Source organism: Podarcis bocagei (assembly GCF_964188305.1).
Source record: "Podarcis bocagei genome assembly, chromosome: 10".
In the NCBI taxonomy this organism is placed as follows: Eukaryota; Metazoa; Chordata; class Lepidosauria; order Squamata; family Lacertidae; genus Podarcis; species Podarcis bocagei.
Genome location: NC_138135.1, coordinates 59,724,247 through 59,743,522, shown reverse-complemented (window position 1 = coordinate 59,743,522; position 19,276 = coordinate 59,724,247). Strand labels below are relative to the sequence as shown.

At 42.5% G+C, this 19,276-nt stretch overlaps 1 protein-coding gene across 3 annotated transcripts in view; it reads left to right on the top strand.

Moving 5' to 3' along the window:
• TSPAN12 (tetraspanin 12) overlaps positions 1-19,276 on the top strand; it is an 88,700-nt gene that overhangs the window by 11,077 nt on the left and 58,347 nt on the right. The window contains exon 2 of one of the 3 annotated variants that reach the window (XM_081211804.1): positions 10,289-10,434. The exons of the other annotated variants lie outside the window; for them this stretch is intronic. Coding sequence (XP_081067930.1) covers positions 10,417-10,434 — 18 coding nt within the window. The 5' untranslated portion in view covers positions 10,289-10,416. The remainder of the gene's footprint in view (positions 1-10,288; positions 10,435-19,276) is intronic. 3 annotated transcript variants of the gene reach the window in all.

Here is a 19,276-nt window from a genome sequence, read left to right as displayed (position 1 = left end):
ATAGATTATGGTTAACTTTATTAATTTGTTTATTGAATTTATGTGCCTTCATCTGAGAATCACAGGGCGATTTACAATATAAAAACTCAAAAATGCATAACGTAACAGCAAACGAAAACAGTAACCCCCACCCAGTATTTTATTTATTACACGGTATTTTATTTATTAAGGCATGTGATGTCAAACTCAAAATGTCCTGTCATATCCTAGCCTGTCCAAAGGCAGGAGTGAATCACACAGCATGGAGTTCTTCAATTAATGATTTTTGTGGTTGTAAATTTCAGCGTTCGGAACTGCCTGCTATTGGAGACAGGATGGGCCCTGTAGCTGAACTAGCGTTTTTGTTTTCTTCGGAGGATGTTCTGTCTTTCCTGGAGGGAAGGACAATCATCCTTTCAGGAAAAGGCTCAGCGTTATTTAATGGCATTTGCCCTGGGAAACAGGCAAGCGCTCTTTCAGGAGAAAATTTAAATGGGAGTTAGAACGTGTCACTTGAGCAATGAATCATATTCTGCAATAATTCACCAGTAACCGACATTTCAGAAACCGTGACACTATCTTCTGGGTCAAAACTTTTCTGTTTGCCTGGGTATAGAATGATAGAGTTGGAAGGTACCCAGGGGTCATCTAGTCCAACCCCCCGCAATGCAGGAATCTCAGCATCCATGACAGATGGCCATCCATGACAGATGGCCATCCAACCTCTTGTTTAAAAACCTTCAAGGAAGGAGAGTCCACCATCTCTCGTGGGAGTCCATTCCACTGCCAAACAGCTCTTACTGTCAGAGGGTTTTTCCAAATGTTTAGTCGGAATCTCCTTTCTTGAAACTTGAAGCCACTGGTTCGAGTCCTACCCTCCGGAGAAGATTTTAAGCTGGCTACTTTGCCCTGCTGTGCGCTTACTGCCTTTTGAAGCCGTTTTTATGACGGTATTTTATTGTTGTTTGGCCAGTCACCACCCTGCTACCTTTTGAGGGAGGGCAGTTTATAAATAGCTTAAGAAAATAAAAGAGCTTCATGCTTTAAAAGCTTGGCACTGAGGTAAAAACGACGGAAGAGGGAGGACTAGTTAGCATGTGAGGGCATTGAGAGAGGTCAGAGAAGAGGCCGTGCCTTGGTACATCAAAGGGATCCTTTAAATTTACTTTTAGAGCTCGAGGGGCAAGTAATGTTCTTTGGACATGCTTTCTGAGATGGTGTTATCCAGGAGAAATTGACCAACCTAAAATTAGACTGGAACCGGGTGCAGACAAACGCTGCAAGATGACTGTCACTGGAGGCAAAATACTTCTTTGCCTTGAAAAGCTAGGTGTATATTTTTAAATAAATGAAATACGGAGTGTCTTGTTCTGATGAAATTTGGAGGAGGCACTGTCCATGAATCCTAGTTACAGGTAGGTAGCTGTGCTGGTCTGCCGTAGTCGGAAAAAAATATATCCTTCCAGTAGCACCTTAGAGACCAACTAAGTTTGTTATAGGTATGGGCTTTTGTGTACATGGTATCTGAAGAAGTGTGCATGCCCACAAAAGCTCATACCAATAACAAACTTAGTTGGTCTCTAAGGTGCTACTGGAAGGAATTTTTTTGTTTTGTTTCCATGAATCCTGTGTGCATTGTGACATTTAAAAAGAAAAATTGGGTGGGCAACAGCTCCCACCTTCTGGTTGTGTTCTGCAGCATCACATACAAAACCAGATTGTTTTGCAGCCGCCCGCAAACGAAGCAGATGTTCAAATGCGAAGCTGCTACCATTTGGCAGGCTTCAGTTCTTATGACCTCTGTGCATTTGTGACTGTGTAGCTTCTGCGGTATAACGTGTTCAATTTGCCAGTGACATACTATTGCTGAAGAGCAGCATCAGGCTGTTTCATATCCAAAATCAGCCAGAAGAATTACGCAGGGTTTGGAGAGTTTGGAAATATCAACACAATCGACAGCATGCAGCACTCCTGCTTCAGCCAAGTCTGGCTTAATTCGAATAGATAGTTCCACTGGGAATAAAGATTCTGAGCCAGACATGACCTCTCTCAAAGTTTGAAAAACCCACTACTCCTTTGGGTATCTCCCTACCGCTTTCTTGTGAAAACCATAGCATTTTGTACAACATGAGATAAAGAAACACAATTTCCGGACTTAGCCTTTGATGTCTTCTGATGGAGAAGCCTTCTGTATCGGACTTCACTTTCTGACACTTAAGTTTGGTTCAGATGTAATGGAAAACCTGGCAAAACCCTCACTATTTTAATCCTTCTCCTGCCCTCCTCTTTTCCTAGTGTGATGGAACATTTCTGCTAACCAGAGTTCCCTGTGATGTCCAAATGTGGGGAACTTTGGTTTGCTTGAATTATAGTTGGTGAGATCAAGCTGGGTTAAACTCTGTTTTCAGATCCTGGCTAGTTGATAAACCATTACTGTTGTTGTTTAGTCGTTTAGTCATGTCCGACTCTTCATGACCCCATGGACCAGAGCATGCCAGCTTTAAACAAACCATAGTGTCCCAAGTTTTGGACACCACAGGGCTCCATGGGTAGTTTAAAATGGAATGTTTCTCTGCTTCATAAGGGACCTGTTTGTATATGTGAGAACCTGAGACTCAATTGTTGTTTAGTCGTTTAGTTGTGTCCAACTCTTCGTGACCCCATGGACCAGAGCACACTAGGCACTCCTGTTTTCCACTGCCTCCTGCAGTTTGGTCAAACTCATGTTGGTAGCTTCAAGAACACTGTCCAACCATCTCGTCCTCTGTCGTCCCCTTCTCCTTGTGCCCTCCATCTTTCCCAGCATCAGAGACTTTTCCAGGGAGTCTTCTCTTCTTATGAGGTGGCCAAAGTATTGGAGCCTCAGCTTCACAATCTGTCCTTCCAGTGAGCACTCGGGGCTGATTTCCTTCAGAATGGATAGGTTTGATCTTGTTGCAGTCCGTTGGATTCTCAAGAGTCCCCTCCAGCACCATAATTCAAATGCATCAATTCTTCTGAGACTCAATACAGTATAGTGCTTTAGCAGAAACCATGGTTTCCTGTTCCATGTGAACTAAAATTTAAATGGAACCAGTTTCCCACCTCATTCCTAGTTTATACCAGGTTTGCAGTAATACAGGTGACTAAGCTGCCACGTGTCAGAAAGCATTACTAGGCGGTAAGCTCGTTATCTGTTTTGGCGAGCCCAGACAAGCTGACTAGCTAAGGCAAAACAGGACTCTTGTTGGTTGTTTGGTCATCATTGGAATGGGCACATTGCTGTGAATTGAAGTACAGTGGTGCCTCGCATGACGAAATTAATTCGTTCCGCGAGTTTTTTCGTCTAGCGAATTTTTTGTCTTGCGAAGCACAGTGTCGGAAAAGTTTTGGAAAAGCTTCAAAAATCACCAAAAACCTCAAAAAAGGCTACCACACCGCGTTCTATGAGTTGCTCCTCGAAGTCAAGTCGCAACTGTATTAACGGTGTTAAGAAAAAGGAAACAAACTTGCAAGACATTTTCGTCTTGCGAAGCAAGCCCATAGGGAAATTCGTCTTGCGAAGCAGCTCAAAAACCGCAAAACCCTTTCGTCTAGCGAGTTTGTCGTCTTGCGAGGCATTCGTCTTGCGGGGCACCACTGTAGTTGTTTAGTAGTTAGTGCCATTCACTTTTGCCTTATATTGCTGCTAAGGTATTTTGCCTGCTGTAAGTTGGAAGCAGAGTTCAATGAAAAAATGTGTATGCAAAAATATCCTGGGTCCCAGGGTATAGTCTGAGGTCACATGTAAGGCTATCACTTCACAAAAGCTAAGCAGATCTAGATCTGGTCATTGTCTGGATGGTAGATTCCTTGGGAACAACGTGCAGGATATAACAGCAAGCAAGCAAGAAAAAATAAAAAAATTGATGTAACTGTATCCTGCAGTTTGCTCCAGTGTCATGGCTAGCAATATATATTTTGTATGTTTTTCATGTAGGCTACAACATTTTTTAAAAATGTCTCCATTAAAGCACCAACTTTGTAAAGTATCTGCTAGTTTTGGGTTGTGTTTTTTTTGCATAAATACAATTAAGCAAATATCTGATTTAAAGTGAGGAAATGTAGCTTGAAAACGTAATGCTGGTCTGTGTGGCTTCATCACTTATTTCCAAGGCAATCACGGAGGCTGGCATATCAAGCAAAAAATGTAAAATAGCAATTTCATGGTGATGGCTATATAACATTCTGATGGTTTAAAATGAAACCAGAAGTGATTTGGCCAGTCGACTGTAACAAGCAGAAAATGTTGAATTGGTTACTGTTGTGTTTATAATATACCACAACTGATACCTACAGATAATTTTTGGATCTTAACATTATTGATATATTGGCATTTTAAGTCGCATATGATGCTGTGTTTTTTTTTAATGGTCTTCCGTGCTCTCTCAGAAACTTCAATATGGTTTGATTACCTTAGACTATCACCTTGATCTCAAACACTTTGCTGGAATGTAAATTCCATTTATTTCAGTAAAGCTTGCTTCAACTTCCCTGAGTTTTATCTGGAAGCTCATAGCAAGTTTACACTTAAATAAGTTTCATAGAAATTAATGTGATTTGTGTAATGGGCACATTCCAGAGAAAGATAGGGCCACCTACATCCCATTAAGCAGGCTTACAGATGCAGTTAAATATAACTGCTGACTATCAACACATTAGGGATGCGGGTGGCGCTGTGGGTTAAACCACAGAGTCTAGGACTTGCCGATCAGAAGGTCAGCGGTTCGAATCCCTGCGACGGGGTGAGCTCCCGTTGTTCGGTCCCAGCTCCTGCCAACCTAGCAGTTCAAAAGCACGTCAAAGTCAAGTAGATAAATAGGTACCGCTCCGGCGGGAAGGTAAATGGTGTTTTCGTGCGCTGCTCTGGTTTTGCCAGAAGCGGCTTAGTCATGCTGGCCACATGACCCGGAAGCTGTACGCCGGCTCCCTTGGCCAATAAAGCGAGATGAGCGCCGCAACCCCAGAGTCGGCCACGACTGGACCTAATGGTCAGGGGTCCCTTTACCTATCAACACATTACATAGAAATAAGTTCACTGGTTTTAGTAAAACTTGGTTCCACATAATGCCCACCGTCCGGAGGTTGTCAGGACACAGTGTGCTCATTGTTGGCTATGAAAGGAAAGCTCACACAGGCAAGGAATAATTTCCATTTTCAATAGCTCTGCTTCCACTTCCTATTCTCCTGCAGTTGATTGTGGTCGGCTGGCACAGAAAGCTAGGTGTGTCCCACCAATGTAAATGGAACGGTGCAATCCTGCACATGGCAACTCAGAAATAAGTCCTGTTGTGTTCAGTGGGGTTTACTCCCAGGAAAATGTGTCCAGAGTTGCAGCCTTAAGCACTTAGCTATATTCTTCTTTCTATTCCTTTTTTCTTGCTTTCTGTTCCTTTGTTTTTTCTCCCTTCTGACTTTGTTCTCCTATAAGACTAAGTAGCTGTTTTATCTCACTATATTATAAAAAGATAATGGGTAGGTATTTTTGTATATCTTTGAGTAAGTATCAATATTTTTTTTTTAAAAAGCACTTAGCTGTGCTCTTCAGTCCCCCCAATTTGATGGTAATTACAAAGGAGTGAGATGTTCAGCAAAATCATAGGGTGTAATTTTTTTCTTGTACTATATTGCCACTATATTGCAGCAGATTGCAGGTGCGGGTTTACATTCTAAAAAGAACAAAACAAATCTCTGATAGCTCACCAGATGCAAGTGCAGTGGTGCCTCGCAAGACGAAATTAATTCGTTCCGCGAGTTTTGTCGTCTTGCGATTTTTTTCGTCTTGCGAAGCACGGTGTCGGGAAAGTTTTGGAAAAGCTTCAAAAATCACCAAAGTCTTCAAAAACCTCAAAAAAGGCTACCACACCACGTTCTATGAGTTGCTCCTCGAAGTCAAGTTGCAACTGTATTAACGGTGTTAAGAAAAAGGAAACAAACTTGCAAGACGTTTCCGTCTTGCGAAGCAAGCCCATAGGGAAAATCGTCTTGCGAAGCAGCTCAAAAAACAAAAAACCCTTTCGTCTAGCGAGTTTTTTTGTCTTGCGAGGCATTCGTCTTGCGAGGTACCACTGTGTTTCTACTTTAGCCCAGTTCCTTTATGTACTAGGTTTCTGTACGGGGTGTAATTTTTGTGACTTTTTAAAAAAAGGTAATTCCTTCAGCTCCAGTTTAAAACGGCACACCTCCAGGAAGTTTCCGAAATGTATTTTGCTGAATTTGTGAATTAGTTTGAAGCATAAGACGAATGGCTTTCAAACTTTTTGCTGGATTGCACTCAAGGGATGCGGGCAGAAGTCCAGCATGCACATGGAACTTCCTGTTCTCTTCTATGACAGGAAATATTCTTCCTATTATTGGGGATTCCCTGTTGTGCACGAGGAGTTTTCCTCTGCTTGTAAAATAGGACATGAAAGGCCAAGTTTGTGAGGGAATTATTTTGTCAGTATCAGAGCTACTGAACCACAGGCAAAGTGTTTGGGATCCAGTACAAGCAATAGTTGGACTGAGGCTTCGATAATAAGCAGCAAATTTCAATTTGTAAGGCAGAGGGGCTTGCAATTCTGATTTATTGAGGTACTTTGAGGGGAAATTCCTGCGTTGTCAATGCACACATTACTTTTTGTGTAGGAGTTGGAGCTCCTCGTTTTGCTGAATGCCTGCTTTAATTCTGCATACTGAGAAGAAAGCAGAGAGTGCCTTCTGCATTTTTATCTTGTAAATTAACCCAACTCCTGTGTAATTGCAGAGTGTGTGGTTTGGGGACCCAGAGATACAGGCAAGACAGATTCGTCTGGAAATCTTCAACATTCAGTAGGAGGAAGTGTTGAGAAGAACAAATTATATTAGAAGCACAGATGCTGTGTGGGCTGATGTGTTTTTTCCCTTGCAGTCAAAAGCCAAAAGTGCATATTGAATATATAATCCAGATGCCAGATGACTTCCACTTATATGTCATCTTCTGCTGGGTAGTAACCAGTTTTTTCTTCTCCTTCAGAGTGGGGGGTATTACCCTGAACACTATTCCCACATTTGTGGTTCTGGCTCTGCATAACAAATACAGATAATATGCTGCTGAGCATGAATTTGCAGTGTCTCCAAAACTGACAGATTATTGCAGATGTCTCACAACTACTTCTCAAAATAAAAATACTTATCAAAATAAAAATTAAACACAGAGCCTCCAAGTGTCCCTATTTTCCAGGGACAGTTTCAGATTTACAGAAGCTATCCCGGTTTCTGATTTGATCCCGAAATGTCCCGCTTTTCCTTAGGATGTCCCTATTTTCATCAGAGAAATTATAGAGGGCATGGAATAGATCACCCCTATTTTCATTGGAGAAATGTTGGGATGCCCCTGTGTTGGAGGGTATGTAAATGCACTCATTTTGGGTGGTTTTGCAAATCATGGGAAAGATTTTATAACGGGGTTTCCAGCGTTTGCCAACCTGGTGCCCTCTTGGATCAAATCCTAAAGAGGGCTACTGTGCCTTACCAGTCATAGAAGTCTCCTAAATGACTTAACAGAAACTTAATTTACTTGTCCCAGAACTGGTAAACAGGAGAGGAATATTCTCGATTCAGTGGAAAGATTTCTGCGAAGAATGTTGTATGCAATATAGAAGAAACCTGTTTTAGATACATTGGGTCCTTCCTTAAAGAGGAAGGTGAGACCTGGAAAACCGGCACCCTGTGCTGTGGGTGGGTATGAATGGTCAACCACAACACCCGATTGGTAGGTCCCTTGAAACTGGGTTCAATCTGGCCAATGGGACACAGTCTAAACAGTTCAAGGGACCTATTTATGCCCATGCACGTGACCCAGAGCTTCCTCTTTCAGCGGTGCATTCAGAACACCCGCCCACCTCTCCCTACTTTTAGGGCTTTGCGCTTGACCTTGCTATGCCGTTGTGTGTTGCCTGTCGTTGGGACAGGGGCACGGCAGGAATTTTCCCCACTTGCGTGATTGGCTGTTGCCATTTGGGTTTCACCTACCGCGTAGCAAATCATCACAACTTGTAAGGTTGCGGATAGGCTCTGGTTCAGGTGATAGGGATGGGAGAATGGTCTCGCCATCCCTATGTGAAGGGTATTCTGTTAAAGGGATCCAGGGACTCGATGGTTTGATCAACCCCAGAGAGGGGGTTGTGCCCGTGCTGAGTCCAGGGGGACATTTGGGTGACAGAGTTAGCCCGTTCCCAGTTTTCTGCTTATCCAGGTGTTCACCCTTGGCTGACCGATGCTGGAACCCTGGGCCAGCGCTTTCTGCATGGCAGGGAGCTAGTCGAAGCAGAGCCTATGCAACCAGTCACTTTCTGTAATCAATAAAGTTGTGGCCTAAATTCTGCCAAAAACCAAAACCAAAATTTGAGTCAAGTGTGAATTAATTTAGGGGGGAGGTTTCTGGGTCTGAACACGCAAATTTTAAAATTAGCTAGCTAGCTATATATTGACTTCAGTGTAGCCTAGAGAGCATTATTATTATTATTATTATTATTATTATTATTATTATTATTATTAGCGTTTATATACTGCCCTATACTTGGAGGTCTCAGGGTGTTTCACAGAAAAGATCACAACATATATAATCAGAATAAAAACAACAACCCAATAACACCCTGCACCCCAGAAAAGAGCCACATTTTAAAAGGGTATAGGATGCTGAGTTTGTCACATTTCAGAGACAGCGTATGTGTTCATAGGGAATTGTCTCATGCCATTATTTCGTGAAATCCCATGTTGCTTCCTACCTGCCTGCTACGCCAGCTCTCTGCTAAATTTCTACCAAAATAAATATTGGGAAGAAACATCTATTCTGATAGTTATGCCTTCATAGTTCCAGGTGCCTTGTGTAATTAACACAACACTTGAAAGGGCCCGTCTTAAAAGTTAACTTCAGCATTGGCTGACCCCAAATCTGTAAATTATATTAGATATCTGTCTACAGACTTGGTTGGACAAGAATTCCCAAGCAACCTTAGGCTACTAGAGCATTGTTTTGAAAGAAGGAGGAGAGTTTTCTCGTCGTGAAGGGGATATGAGTTTCCACATGTGCTATGGGAAAGCTGTGCACATCAGTACAGATGTTTAGCTTAGTAACCTTTTAGTCTTAAGGTCAGTAGACCAACTGCCATCAATTGAACAGCCAGGATTGAAAATGCTGAATTATGTTTCTCGTTCAGTTTCTTTTCTAAACTGCCTGTATCTGCTAATGCTCATGCCTCTCTGTATTTTCTAGAAAAAATGCTCTGAACTGGTATATTCTGCAAACTCATGAATATATCCACATACCCTGCCACTAATATTGCAAGTCTGTTCAAGTTTATTGATAGCCCACAGACCTTCAAATTGCAAAAAGAAATACTTGAATCCATACGACGAGGGGAAAAGAAACTAAACTAAAAAAAAAAAAGCAACTTAAAGTAGAGTGGAAAATATTTATTGAATATATGGAAAATAATTTTACACAGCTCAAAACGCTGGCAGCATTCAATAAATTCAACGGAGTAAATAATATTTGTTTGTTGTAAAAGTGGAAAACTGATTTGAATGGTTATAGTAAAATATGCAGGAAACTGTGATATGTAATATGAACCATGGAAGGAGAAGAAGGGAAGTCATTGGATGTTTCAAAGTTTGTAAAATGTTTAATTTGATATGTAGAAAAATGAAAACTCAATACCTAAAAAAAGCACAAGAAAGGTCATTTATATTTTCATTGTTTAAAAAAAAATCAACAAAGATTAGGACAAATGTGATGAAGAGCAGTACAGAAATGTGGTAACAGATTAGTTAATTAAAATCAATGCCCCCACACAATTCTGTAACAGCAACACACCCAGAAAGTGTGCTTTCCATCGCAGTTATTCCTATGGCAGTCCTTACCTTAGAGCAAAAACAGATGAACTGATGACAGTTAAACAGCTCTGTGGTAATGTCAGAGAGAAATGATATTTTAGTCCTAGCGAAGGGATCAAACTCCTGAAGGTGAGCTAGTTCCCTTCATCTTATATAAGTGTGCAGCTCCTACTTTTTTCATGCTGCTGCTTTAACCTCACTTTTCAAAAGCGGCGGAATAGTAAGATAATGCAGTCCCAACATGAAAAGCAATATGACTGGGGAAAGTCCTGCTGCTCAATATGATCGCAAATTGTATTGTGCAGAGAAGCATGCCATGAAAAACATTTTGCTAGAGCTTACCAAAATGCTGTTGGTTGGAGAAAAAGGGAAGAATGTTATCTCCTTTCTCTCTCTCTTTATATATATAAAAAAAATATGTTTTGTTGAAAGAAAGGAAGCAGAAAGAAAGGATAGAAGGAAAAGGGGCGGGTCGGAGAGAGATTACTAGACTGGCGCCATTGCTAAGAAGAAGAAAAAGGAACTTTAGAAAGGAGAATTTTAGAAAAGAGAAGAAGGGGATTCATGGAGCAAAGCAGACAGGTATACAATACGATTGTCACACACTTGGGAGCCCACAAAGAAGAAATACAACACTGGAAAAAGAGGATGGAAGAGAAAAACCAATCTGCATATATCATGCCTATGCTAATTTATATGGATAGATGCAAATTTTAGAAATAATTACCAAAATTTGAATACACTATATATCAATATAACACACCCTCCAACATTTCTCTGATGGAAATAGGGACATCCTATTCCATAATAATAATAATAATAATAATAATAATAATAATAATAATAATACCCCGCCCATCTGTCTTGGTTACCCCAGCCACTCTTGGCAGCTTCCAACATATATAATAAATGCAATAAAACATTAAAACGTTAAAAAATCCTTCCCTCTACAGAGTTGCCTTCAGATGGCTCAGAGTCAGATACCCATTCAATATTTATCTGATGAAAATAGGTCCTACCATACCCTCCAACATTTCTCCAATGAAAATAGAGACGTACTAAGGGAAAGCGGGACGTCCCGGGATCAAATTAGAAACCGGTGTGGCTTTTGTAAATCCAGGGCTGTCCCTGGAAAATAGGGACACTTGGAGGGTCTGATATAATGGGTAAAACTGTGACAAGATGAGCTATGGGTGTGCCAGGCATGCCAACTCTGGGGGTCGAGGGGTCTTCAGCCCCCTCAATATTTGCTTGAAGGGGGGCCCAGCCTCCCCATGTTGAGAGGAGCCCAGTGCAATGTTGCAAAGGCTGCACTGACTTGCATGATGTTGGGAGGTGCGTGTGATGTTGCCCCCCAATCTTGGGGGCAACCTGGAGTCTCTGGTGCCTACTCAGCCTGTTTTGGGGTCACGAAAAGTTGGACACGACTAAATGACTAAACAGCAGCAACAACAACAACAACTGTTGATGGGCAGCTTCAAGAGCCCTGCTCTGCCTTCTTATGGTTCCTTATCTTTAAACTGGACTTGGTCTGGAGATCCCTTCCTACAGAGGACACCTTCAGACAAGCAAGTATTAAATCAGTCAAAATTAATACCATCAACCAACTGTTAAGCAAAATACAAAAAAAAAAAGAAAGTACAAAATCACAGCCTCCGTAGAACCAATTATTAAGGGAAGAATGTAAAGTATGCATTTTAAAATTTTTAATCCTCATTGCTATATATATATATATATATATATATGCTTTCGTAGATTTTCACGGGTACAGGAATGCAGGTTTTGGTGTCTTCGGGTGTCTTCCCGTGTAAGAGTTGGGGTGTCTAGGCGACGTTTCGACGAGGTCTCACTCGTCATCTTCAGGCTGGTGCTTTCGGCTTCTTGTTACTGGAACAGAGCAAGATCTCAGTGTTTGAGTTCCTATAAATACTGTTGAGGGGGTGTGGTGTATAGCCTCCAACGTTCTGGGCAGAGAGGAAGTTCCCAGGTTAGTGTGCCTTTTCTTCTTTTGTTCATTAATTACTTGAGGGATATCTTGAGTGATTTCTTGAGTGATAATCTGAGTACCACTTAGGAGGGTCATTAGGTGTGGATTAGTTGCTAAAGCTTTCGTGTCTTGACCTCTTGAGCTTGTGAAGAGTTTTTCTGAGAAGATGGCTGTACTGCACTTAGTTGTGCTTTGGCTTGGCTTCGTGTATAGGGGCGAGCTGTGGTTTTGTGCCCTGTGCCAGCCAGATCTGTGTAGGGATTGCAGGGGGGTGCAGCATCCGGAGGTGCCACTATGGTTTGGCTACTGGATGGTGTCTGTAATTTATCTGTGGAGAGGGTCTGGGTTTGGGTCTGGTGTGGTTGATTGGAGATGGCGTTCTGTGTGTTTCTGGTTCTGGTGTCGGTTTTTGTGGGGAGGGCTATTTTCCAGATGTCTGGCAGGCGGGACGTATCGTCACGCTTGTTCATGTTGTGAGGGTGTTTCTCTATCTCGATGGCTTCCATGATTATTCTCTTGTGGTGGTGTTCCATGTTAAAGAGCAATTTGGAATCTGAAAAATTAATTTCGTGTCCTGTTTCTTTCATGTGTTGGTAAAGAGAGGAAGTTTTTTCTTCTTTTTTGACGGCATTCTTGTGTTCTGCGATACGTGCATTTATTCGTCTGTTTGTTTGTCCAATGTACGTGGCTGGGCAGACTTTGCAGGGTATTTCATAGACCCCTTGGTTTTCTAACTGGATTTTATCTTTGGGGTTTCTGAGGATATTGCCTATTTTTTGGTTGGTGCAAAAGGCTGTTTTGATATTGTGTTTATGGAGGATTTTGCTAATTTTATCTGTAGTGCCCTTGATATAAGGAAGGAGGGCCATGCCATTGTTTTCTTCTGTGTCTTGGTTTTTGGGGGGTGTTTCTTTTTGGATTAGCTTCGTAACCCTGTTTTGCTGGTATCCGTTGGCGATTAACACATTTGAGAGATTCTGTAACTCAGTTGTCAAGTGGTCTTTGTCAGCCAGGCGTTTGGTTCTGGAGATGAGAGTCTTGGCTACGGAGTTTATTTGAGCAGGGTGGTGGTGTGATTGTGCATGTAAGTAGCGGTTGGTGTGTGTTTTTTTCCGGTAGATAGTGTGTCCTAGGGACACGAAATTAATTTTTCAGATTCCAAATTGCTCTTTAACATGGAACACCACCACAAGAGAATAATCATGGAAGCCATCGAGATAGAGAAACACCCTCACAACATGAACAAGCGTGACGATACGTCCCGCCTGCCAGACATCTGGAAAATAGCCCTCCCCACAAAAACCGACACCAGAACCAGAAACACACAGAACGCCATCTCCAATCAACCACACCAGACCCAAACCCAGACCCTCTCCACAGATAAATTACAGACACCATCCAGTAGCCAAACCATAGTGGCACCTCCGGATGCTGCACCCCCCTGCAATCCCTACACAGATCTGGCTGGCACAGGGCACAAAACCACAGCTCGCCCCTATACACGAAGCCAAGCCAAAGCACAACTAAGTGCAGTACAGCCATCTTCTCAGAAAAACTCTTCACAAGCTCAAGAGGTCAAGACACGAAAGCTTTAGCAACTAATCCACACCTAATGACCCTCCTAAGTGGTACTCAGATTATCACTCAAGAAATCACTCAAGATATCCCTCAAGTAATTAATGAACAAAAGAAGAAAAGGCACACTAACCTGGGAACTTCCTCTCTGCCCAGAACGTTGGAGGCTATACACCACACCCCCTCAACAGTATTTATAGGAACTCAAACACTGAGATCTTGCTCTGTTCCAGTAACAAGAAGCCGAAAGCACCAGCCTGAAGATGACGAGTGAGACCTCGTCGAAACGTCGCCTAGACACCCCAACTCTTACACGGGAAGACACCCGAAGACACCAAAACCTGCATTCCTGTACCCGTGAAAATCTACGAAAGCAAATATATATATATATATATATATATATATATATATATATACACACACACACACACACATACACCCCCCTTTCTAAGGCACCTAACAAATAATATAAAAGCCAAATAAAAGAAATCATAAAACAAAACTTTTTAAAACAACAACAGAAATCCATGCCGAAAGAATCACCACTAGAATGTATCCAGAATGAGTTTCTTCTATACTGTATAAAATTCTCCACAGAAATATTTCTGCTGAATTGAGAACATTCCTCTCTTACCAGTTTGGAATAAGCGAATTAGATTCTGTAAAGCCATTTAGGAGGCTGTTATGATTGAGATTATTTTAACATTTGTATGTTTTCAAGCAAAATTTAAACGTTTGCGTGTATGGTTGTAAAACTTTATTGGTCTTTTTGCTTTATCTTTTTGTAAACCACTTCAAGGTTTTCTTTGTTTTTGGGTGTTTTTTACCAATGTGTATACATTTTCTGAAATAAAAAAATAAAAAAGGCCTTTTCAGGTATTTGACATGTGGGCATGTGCAAAGAGGCTGGGATCAGAAGTTCCTCACCATCAGAGGTGCCAAATTGAATAAAACATTGTGAGGGCCCAGGTAAGCCCTACCCAGGTAAGCCCTACCCCTATAATCGATCACAAGACGTGGCGCATGCACATCATTTGCATGGCCCCTCCAATGTTTTACTGGGGGGCCTTTGGCCCCTAGGAGTTGGCTCCTATGCCCGCCATCGCTCTCCATGTGTTGGAGGCCAAACACAGGTTGTTGTACCTAGGGGTTGGCTAGATCTTCTTCTGCCGCACAAGCACTGATAACAGTATGTGTGGCCCAAAAGCTAACTTGTTGTGTACGGTCATACCTTGGGTTGAATGTGCTTCGGGATGAGCACATTTGAGTTGCACTCCATGGCAACCCAGAAGTAACGGAGCGTGTTACTTCCGGGTTTCGCCACTTGCACATGCGCAGATGCTAAAAATGACATCACACGCATGCGCAGAAGCGCTGAAAGGTGACCCGCGCATGTGCAGACGCGCGGACACGGGCTACGTTTGCTTCTAGATGCGAACGGGGCTCCGGAACGGATCCTGTTCACAGCTAGAAGTACCACTGTATATCAAACGCCTCCCTCAGGAGACAAAACAAGGTTTCACTGGCAGTGGCGTAGCGTGGGGGGTGCAGGGGGGGCCGGCCGCACCGGGCGCAACATCTGGGGGTTAGGGTTAGGGGGCGCAAATCCACGGGTTAGGGGGCGCAAATCCACGGGTTAGGGGGCGCAAATTACTTGCCTTGCCCCGGGTGCTGACAACCCACGCTACGCCACAGTTCACTGGCACTGTGAGAGGGTGAAGAGAGGCTACTCCAGCAGTCAGCAAACTTTTTCAACAGGGGGCCGATCCACTGTCCCTCAGACCTCGTGGGGGGCCAGACTATGTTCCTTGGGGAAAAACGAATTCCAATGCCCTACAAATAACTGAGAGATACATTTTAAATAAAAGCACACATTCTACTCATGTAAAAACACCAGGCAGGCCCCACAAATAACCCAGAGATGCATTTTAAATAAAAGGACACATTCTATTCATGTAAAAACACGCTGATTCCCGGACCATCGACGGGCCGGATTTAGTAGGCGATTGGGCCGGATTTGGCTCCCAGGCCTTAGTTTGCCTACCCATGGGCTACGCCTTCATGCCCATTTGCATTGTCATTCCAGGGCCTTGTGCCCATTTTTGTGCCAAGGAAGGAAGAAAAGGCTGGAAGAAAAAAGTGGACAAGGAGTTTTGATGTGGGATGAACGCCTTCCATCCGTCCTGGCGTGTGCTTGCCAGTTTCGTAGCTGGAACTCCACTGCACGCCAAGGGAGCATGGTTCTGGTTGCAGCTGTTCCTTTGCTCCTCTGACATTCCTGCCTCAAATATATACAGGGTTCTTCTGTCTTCTGCATAGCTGCTTGTGGTGTAGCCTGCTGCCGAATGTAATTAATAGTTGCTCGTCCAGCAACTCAATGTCACCCCTTTGTTTTCCTTTGCTTTTGGAGGGAACGGAGAGTGAAAAATAAAGCGGCGCCACTTGAGTTACAGAGCTGTTTCTTAATAGATTGCGTCGTGGACGCAATTAGAAGCTACAGCTGGAAACCTTTGGTGCCGTTGTCATAGTTTGATGCTGTTAACTGCTCAGCGAGAGAGGCCAGATAAACCGATAGGTCTGTGCTTATCTTTCTTTAAAGCAAAGTTGGGGGTGGGGTTAAGGGGGCTAAAGAGATATCGATGAAACTTGCGGATTTTATTTCCATAGAGGCAAAATAAAATTGACAAAAGGCGATTCTGGTTTTGAATAGGTAGATCACGTCAAGCACCCAGGCTTCTCCAAAGAGACCTCCAAATTCCCCACATAGCTTGCACCCCCCCATCCCTTGCACTTTTGGTCATCTTCTGGTTTCCACCAGATCCTGAGTCCAGGTGCTGTTCTTTCTAAAGAGAGCTGGGTCACTGGCGGGTTCGTATGGTGAATAATGGCCGTTTACATGGTGTGGACTTCTCGACCTCACAGCCTCAGAATAGTAGTGTAGATGCCCCCCAAAAAAATCTAGTAATAAGAATTAGGCTATTTTCCAGCCACTGTTACATGCGCAATGTGCAAACAAACTGCCATGAGCCTATGTAGATCTATCATGTTGCAATCCCATAGCTGTTCAGGAAAATCATGGAGCTATGCCAGACTCCCTCTTCAGGCCCCTCCCGATAATTAATGCTTACAGAATTAATGAGTGATCAGGATCTGATTTAAGGCCTCATTAAGAGCATGAATATTATGGTTAGAGCTGGAGAGAGGACAGGGAAATGTCTGATCCTGCAGGTTTCTTTGGATTCTTAAATGTGGGTGCAGGACCCACAGTCTTAAGATCTGCATATACAGTGGTACCTCAGCTTACATATGCTTCAGGTTACATACGCTTCAGGTTACAGACTCCGCTAACCCAGAAATAGTGCTTCAGGTTAAGAACTTTGCTTCAGGATGAGAACAGAAATCAGGCGGCACGGCAGCAGCAGGAGGCCCCATTAGCTAAAGTGGCTAAGAGTTTCAGGTTAAGTACGGACTTCCGGAATGAATTAAGTACTTAACCTGAGGTACCACAGTATTATATATGCTTCTTTGGGTAGGGGGAGAAGGGTTGCATAGAAGCATTGAAAACAAATAGCAGTAGTGGTGGAGGTGTGAGGAAATTAAGAAATTTTGGACAGTAATACAAGAAGAATTAAAGAAGATGTTGAAAATATCAATAATAAAAAAACCAGAGATATATCTCCTTGGATTGATGGGGAAGAGATACCACGGAGGGGAAAAAGAATCTTCTTATATGCAAGTACAGCAGCTAGAGTAGTGATTGCTGCTAAGTGGAAGTCACAGACTCTACGCTTAAGGGAAGAATGGATTTGTAAACTAAATGAATACTTAACTCCGGCAAAACTTATAAGAAACCAATCGAATCAGAAATTAAAAAAGGAGTAGGAATGTTTTGATGAATATATGGTAAAATATTGCTAAAAAAAAAAAGATATGCTAATATGCCTAGATTAAACTGTAAAGTATCTGAGGGAAGGTAAATCAGTAAGGGAAGATAATAAGAATATATAGAAGATTTGAGAAGATTGTAAAATGCAAATATAAATGTAATCTCAGAATGTAGAGGAAATCGTGTGGGGGCGGAGGGAAGCGGGGGGACAAAAGAATATTAGGTTTGATTGATGGATATATGGGGGATGGGGAGGATGTGGTGATGGCTTTGGTTTATTTATATTGTGATGTAATATGGAAAAAACCAATAAAATTTTGTATTGGGGGGAAAAATAAAGAAAACTAATAGCAATAGCAACCTTCAGTTGCTTCCATTCTTTATCTAAGATCAGTCTACTCTTTTGATGCTATATCCGTGTTCCAGTTCTGAAGGAGGTTAATTTTGTAAACTGCCCTGTGATCATCGGGTGAAGGGCTGTATATAAATTTAATGACCAATAATAATAGCAGATGATGAGGTAATCACTTTCCTCCAAACCTCCCTAAATGGAGATTATGAAAGCTCAATTTGATCCTCTTCCAGAATGGGTGTGTTCATATAGTCCTTTTTTTGTGGCTCAAAATTTAAAATGCCATGGCCTCATCCTTAGTTACTACTTCAGCAGTGTTAGAAACTGAAGATATGAAAGCTAGGAGCTAAATGGCACCTTAAACTGAGCTTACGGGCACAAAAACGGAATGTGTAGGTGCGCCTTTTTGTAACAAGAATACGAAGCTGAAAATGAATGAACTCCAGCTAAAATAGTATGTTCATTTTTCACATGGTCTAGTCCTTCCCCTGCCCACCCCCTTAATATTCTTCAGAGGGTCTCTTCTCCAGTCTTCGGAGAGTAGCTGGAAGTGGGGAGGCAGAAAAAGATCCTCCTTTCCTTCCACTCTGCAGTTTTAATCTGAAATTTCAGGCATGGCACTGTCAGGAGTTTGGCCTACACTCGAGTAGGACTCTGCCAGAGACACATGCCTGACTGGCATGTTCTCTCCCTCCTGGTCGATCGTTCGGGAGCTTCATAAGCTTTCTTCAGCCCGAACATCATGGCGACCGATGCCAACAGACACTGGCACACTTAGGGATCCGCAGAGTTTGCGCAACTTGCATGACAGACCTCAGCACTTTGGCTAATCTACTTTATTTACATATAAACACACACGAAGCACTGCAACATGGCTTCCTCTCTCTCTAGCATCAGACAGCAAAGAGAAAAAGAACAAAGGATAATAGTCCCACTTCACGGAACACAGTAACACAAACATCCTGTCTCCGTCACTTCCCACTCTGTGGAGTCAAAACATACCACGTCATGTGAAAGACAACAATTCCATGACTGCAATCATGGAGCAGAAATTCTAACAGGTACTGCGCCCAGAGCTCAGAAACTGCTTGCGCTAGTGAAATTCCCTGGCGCAAAACGCGCCTAGAACAATGGGAGTTTCGAACACTGTATTTCAGTATTGTGCATGTGCATGTTTATATATTTTCTTTCTATCAAGTTGAGTACTTTGTCCTTTTAACCACAAGATTGCTATGCTCAGCAAGGGGTGGGATTTGGTGACATCCACGGCCCCTTCAAATTCTGAAATGCTATGATTTTTTAAATCACGTATAGCTTAAAATATGAAATCTTAAGTTAGTTTCGCTTTTCCTGATTGCCCACGTTTGATAACCAAACTGTGAGTGTTCAGAAGTTGGCAAAACCTTTTCAACAGCTGGAATTGATCCTATTACACTCCATCATCTTAACCTAGTTCAGGTCTCTGATGAGCTGCATATTATTCATTCAGCTTCAATCACACAAGTGGCTTTCCCCATACATGCCAGCTTGAGTGAGGATTTCTCCCCTCCCCTGAGTAATCCGATAATTATACACATAGTGGTCTCTCAAAGCCAGTAGTCTGAAGGAAAACGGATCATGGTAC